The 5,539-nt window shown below is 42.4% G+C and overlaps 1 protein-coding gene across 1 annotated transcript in view; it reads left to right on the top strand.

Moving 5' to 3' along the window:
* The first annotated feature begins 3,281 nt into the window (after positions 1-3,281).
* Positions 3,282-5,539, top strand: part of ENOSF1 (enolase superfamily member 1) — a 28,096-nt gene continuing 25,838 nt past the window's right edge. The window contains 1 exon segment of the mRNA XM_023530843.1: positions 3,282-3,332. Coding sequence (XP_023386611.1) covers positions 3,282-3,332 — 51 coding nt within the window.

Below are 5,539 nucleotides of genomic sequence, written 5' to 3'. Positions count from 1 at the left end.
GCCATCAGTAAGGGTTGCTATGATTACTATTTCCATATAAGGAAATCGAAGCTAAGGGGCCCTGACTTAGACTTTCTTGTACTCCACTTTGAATTTGTGATGAGTTAAAGTAGCCTGATTTGCTGTAGAATAAGAAATGGAATTTGTCTCTAGGCCTGAGTGGTTTATAATTTCTGGATCAGGAGATATTATCTGATACCTGTATTGCAAGCTCATAAATACTTAAGTATTTATCTCCAGAGATATGGTGTATGTTGTGTGCTGATTCTCAAGTGCCTCTTTAATAGAATATGCTACTTTGCAGTTCTTGGTGGTGCTGCCATTACCCTCCTGATTGCTTCCCATGCCCTCACGACGTGCTGGACTTGGCAATTCAGCTATGTTCAGCACTTAGCTGCAGGGTGAGCCTTCCTGATCATAAGCAGGATGTTTTCATGAAGAAGCCCTGAAACTGTCCCCAAAATCTATTCAAGCAGAGGGTTCCAGTTATGATTTGTTATTCTCTCCTTTTCCAATTGTCTGTTGAGCTCCCTGGAGCAGCTGTTTTAGACCATTCTCTCTCCTCTGGCCCCCCAGTCCTGTACCTCCAACAGTGAGAAGACGTTGCCCACTGCGTTCCAGACCATGCTGAAGACAAATGAACCCTTGGCCTTATCTCTGCACATCAATCTCCAAACCATCCTTCTCCTCTTTCCTTTTTTTCTGTAAGTCGTGTTTTCTCCCAAACTATTCTCCTGTATTCCCATTCCACCCTTCTTGACCTCCGGGCCCCCATTCTCATCCCCTCCATCTCTAGCATTTTTGTCTTCAGGCTTCCCTTTTCCAATGGTTCTGTTTCTGTCTGACTTGGACAGGGCTTCTCACTTGTGAAATAGTCTTTACTTGACCCTCATACCTCTCTGCTCCCTTCTGTTTCTGCCCCTTCCCCACCAAACACTAAATTACTGGTCCATGCCTGTTGCCTCCATCCTTTACATCTGCTTTCTCCTTAATCTGAAGTTGCCTTCCATCTCCTTTCTTCTCCTGGAGTCCCCTTATTATTTCTGCTTCCAGTGTCCTTTATTCACACTCTCTGCTACCCCTTTTTCTGCCATCTCTGCCCCGCTGGCCTCCTGCCTTTCTGACTGCTCCTTCTTCCTATGCTGATCTCCTTCTTCCAAGGCTCAAGCCTCAAGTCTTTCCCATCTCATTGCACACTCTGATTAAGACCCCTCCATGTTCACAGTTTCAGTGCCACTTTAATGCCAAAGACACCCAGACCCCATTTCTGGATCTTCCCTGTCACCTCAAGTCCAGCTGCCACCTCGGCACTTCGTGGTGGATTTTTCACCTTTATGCTAAATACCATCCATCAAAATCTGAACTTATCATCTTCCCTTTTGGGATCATTCTGCCAGTCATAAGGACTCAAAAACTTCAAGTCACTCTCAGCTCATCTCCTCCTTTGACCCTCACAGAAGGCTTCAGTGAAAGGATTCTCTTTTCCATTGCTTCTTCTCTGTGTAGGCCAGATTCATCCATGGGTCTTTAATTCCTGAAGTCTCTCTCTGAGTCTTATGTCCCAACCTCTCCCTCAGGAACCACCAAAACCAGGATGGTCACTAACCCTTAAAAACACTCCAGTCTTTCCCTTTTCTGTTTACTGCCTTCACCTGGCCTGAGAGATTCTTCCTTCCCAGATCCTTCATGCCTCTTCCACATTGCTGCACAGCTCCCCATCCTCAACTGACCAGCTCAGATTCTACTTTCATCCTAACGCTACCCCAGCTTCACGTGCGTTTAGCTAATAGTGTTCTCTTCCTGGCTTTCGTTTGCGTCTTTCCCAGAGACTTACCATATTTTGCCTCATAGTATCAGAATTTCTATAACCATGGCTTCCAAACTGGAACTTTCTCAAGGGCGGACATATCTGTGCCCCTCAGCAACCTGCACGATCTCTGACATGCAGCTAGTGCTCGGCAACATATCACATCAAATGCCCTCCCCTGGGCTTCAATGCCAGAGAAAGGCCTCCTGTCCATTATGTGCACATCCTCCCTCTCCTTGAACACAGGGATTTAAATTCTGCCTCTTTAAACTCAGTTTCTTCATCTGTAAGATTATAATATTGTTGTAAGGATTAAATTAAACCATGTAAAGCTCTTAAAATAGAGTGCCTGGAATAATAAATATTTTACAACAACAACAATGGTAATAAATTGTTATAGTCCTATGCAAAACTTTTCACGAGTTGCATCCTACATTTCTTATTAATCCATTGAGATCTTTTGCCTGACTTTTCGGGGTCTCCATTATCTGCCCCTACACCACCCATCCAATCTTGTCTTCATTCACTTGCAAAACAGTGCCCTCATGGGCCTTTTATTTCTCTGTCTCACAAGACCTCTGAGTTTCGTATCACTCTCTCGCCTGCATGCCTTCACCCGCCCCTTTGTCCATTCAAATGTCCTGGTCCCTTATTTCCTCTTTGCTCTTCCTCCTTGATATTCTATGTTACTTTTAACTAACCACACATCAGCACATGATTTGTACTGTCTTAACAGTTGTTCTCACCTGGTTCTTGCATGTTGGCTTTTTCTCCCCACTCTATGAGAAATTTCTAGAGATAGATTTGTGTTTCTTCACTTCTGTATCCCGCATATCAACAAGCATATCCACCAGTGTTTATTATCAAAATACTGTTTGATAGTCGGAAGTTTTCAACAAGGAACAAAACAAAAAATAGCTTGATTTGTCTTGAAGTTTTCATTCTTCATCACTCCCCCTCCCCCTCTCAGTGATCAACTCTGAATTTATGCCATTGTCTTTTTGGCTCTGCTCTAAATGGCTGTAATGAAGGTAAATCTAATTTTATGTGAGAATTTTATGAAAGCTTGGCTTGTGCAATTTGAAACTGCTTGTGAATGTAACTCTGTTCAAAGAGCTAACAGAGATAGCTGTAGACGAAACTCCTGGATTTAAAATTGAGCTGAACATCAAAGGAGACATAATTGCAAACTGGTATTAAAAATGTACACATTGCACTTGTTAAAATAGTTTGAATCCTTCAGGAGGACATCCCTTTTGTCCATTAAGAGTGTATATATTTTCTTTGAAGTACATGCAGGGTTCCATCAGGTTGGAGCTTTTCTTGTATATCTCCTGTTGCATTTTCTATTCTTAGTGTTATCATTGTCAAGTATATTTTTGGATCTCTCATGTGTGTGTTGTTTGGGCGGGGAAATTTTCCCTGCAGCACACAGATCCTGACTACTCAGCTGCCTATGTTGTCTTAGAGACTGATGCAGAAGATGGACTCGAGGCTTATGGAATTACCTTCACTCTGGGAAAAGGCACTGAAGTTGATGAGTTAAACATTCTCTTAAGGTTCCAGAATGCTTAAATTTCACTCTGACCTGTCTGTCTTTCTCTGTATTTACAGCCCAGAGTGAGTAAAAACAACCTTTCATGGTTATTTATTTCATTGGGAGAAATTTAAAAAGTGGCAGAATTTAGCTTCTCCCCTGGTAGTTATCTATAGCCTGTGGGAAAATCTTTTAATGTCAGTCCATTTCTCTGTAGAGCTTTGAGGACGGAAACTAGGCAAGTGACTGAGGAACATGAGAGGGGCAGACATGCACTCACATAGCAAGGCTTATTGTGATGTGCACAGTGTGTCTACTCACTTTTCAAAATGCTTCACACTGAGTCGGTTTCAAGTTCACTGCTCTTCATGCCTTATGCCTTTGGCCCTGCCCAGTTTCAGAGCCTTCATCTAGGAAAGGCAGATCATGTAGGATGCACATTGAGCCATGAGTTAGTTGTTCTTCTCTCAGAGCTGGACCAGATCTTAGTACTGGTCTTAAGCTCTTTATTTTTTAGAGATAAGGAAACCGAGGCCCAAACAGCTGCTCAACTGGTCTTGCAGAATGCCCTGACTGCCTGAAGCAGCCTCTCCAGAACATTTAAATACACATTATTTGTTTTTGTTTAAATGAATAATCCATGCACAGGGTACAAAATTCATGAAATGCAAAAAGATGACCTTTGCCAGATCAATTCCAATGGATCATTAGGGCCAAAGCCAAATTATGACAGGCTCAAGAGGGAGGGGTTGGGAAGGGAGGACACAGATTCTCTGACTTTGGTGGTGATGTGATACTTCTCCAATAGATATGTGTACTGTCAGCCATCTCTTAGTTGTAGAATCAAAATCTTGTTGAGCAGGTAAAAGAAGTGTGTGTGTGTGTGTGTACGTGTGCGTGTGTGTGTGTGTGTGTGTGTGTGTGTAAGCCAAGTGAACCTTTCTTGAATTTTAAGTGGATATACCAAGGTCACTGCTGATCCAGCTTGCCACAGGACTGGTGTTCAGTCATGCCATCAGCTAGTCCTTTAACAAATTTCTCTTGAGTGCTCATGTGTATCAAGCACTTTGCCAATTAGTGGAGATAATTTTAAAAAGAAAAAGAAAGAAGACAGAGTCCTACATACTAGGAAAAGGGAATGCACAAAATTCTCAGGGAGACAGATATAAAAGAAATATTAGTGCAGTGTGAAAAAGACTATTTTCTAAATTGGCTACAAGTTACACAGAAGAACGGTTAGTTCACTGTCCGAGACGGCCGGGATGGCCTCAAAGCAGAGATAAGGCTTTGAAGTGAGTCTCAAGGGTAACTGGGAATTTGCCAGGCAAGAGGAGATTTGGCCATAGTTCCCCGGGCCCCTCTCCATTGTCAAGCATTTACTGTTAGCATTTACCCCAAAGCAGTGACTGCTGACCATGATAGGTTTGTGAGCTGTGTTTTAGCTTCTCCTGTGACTTTACTTGTTTCTGGTCTAAGTTGAGTACTTTATGAATCTGCTTTCTCCATACTGCAAACCATACAGGTGGCCCCAAATGTTGTTTAAAACTCAGCAAGAGTTACAAAATATGTTATGAGACAGGCCATTGGAACCATTTTCTATTAATGGCCAAGATTTTGGACTTTGCTGACTTCCACACAATGGAGGGACCCTGTGCACGCTGCATGCCACTAAGCCAGATATCAGGCTCTTCTGGGCTGGTTGCTGAGTTCAGTGCTTTAGGGTCTTCACAATCCCTCCCCTCCTCCATTTTCATCCTATCCAGCTGTTCGGATGGACATCTCAGACAGAGCTAAATCAATTTTCAGTTCTTTATGACTTTAATAAATGGCTCTTTTGTGGCAACATTGTTAGCTTCTGCCTCTTCAAACCACAACATGACAGAGTCCATTTTAACTTTAAGACTGCATCTTATATCAAGTGACTTATATCAAGTGACTCACTGCAGTCTTGCTGAATGTGTTACATGGCATTCACATTAAAGATGAAAAAAATCCCATTAGCTCTTTGCTGTTCTCCTGTAGCCTTTATCAGATTACTTACCTAAGCATTCTTTTATGATGCAAACAAAAAAAGAAAATAGTCAATAGTCTTTCTTTATTACCGTAAAGAGAATGCTTGAGTGTGTGTGTGTGTGTGTGTGTGTGTGTGTGTGTGTGTGAGAGAGAGAGAGAGAGAGAGAGGTAAAAAGAGAGAG

Source organism: Pteropus vampyrus, unplaced genomic scaffold (assembly GCF_000151845.1).
Source record: "Pteropus vampyrus isolate Shadow unplaced genomic scaffold, Pvam_2.0 Scaffold55, whole genome shotgun sequence".
In the NCBI taxonomy this organism is placed as follows: Eukaryota; Metazoa; Chordata; class Mammalia; order Chiroptera; family Pteropodidae; genus Pteropus; species Pteropus vampyrus.
The sequence above is the reverse complement of the archived record's forward strand: the minus strand, read 5'-3'. Positions and strand labels throughout refer to the sequence as shown.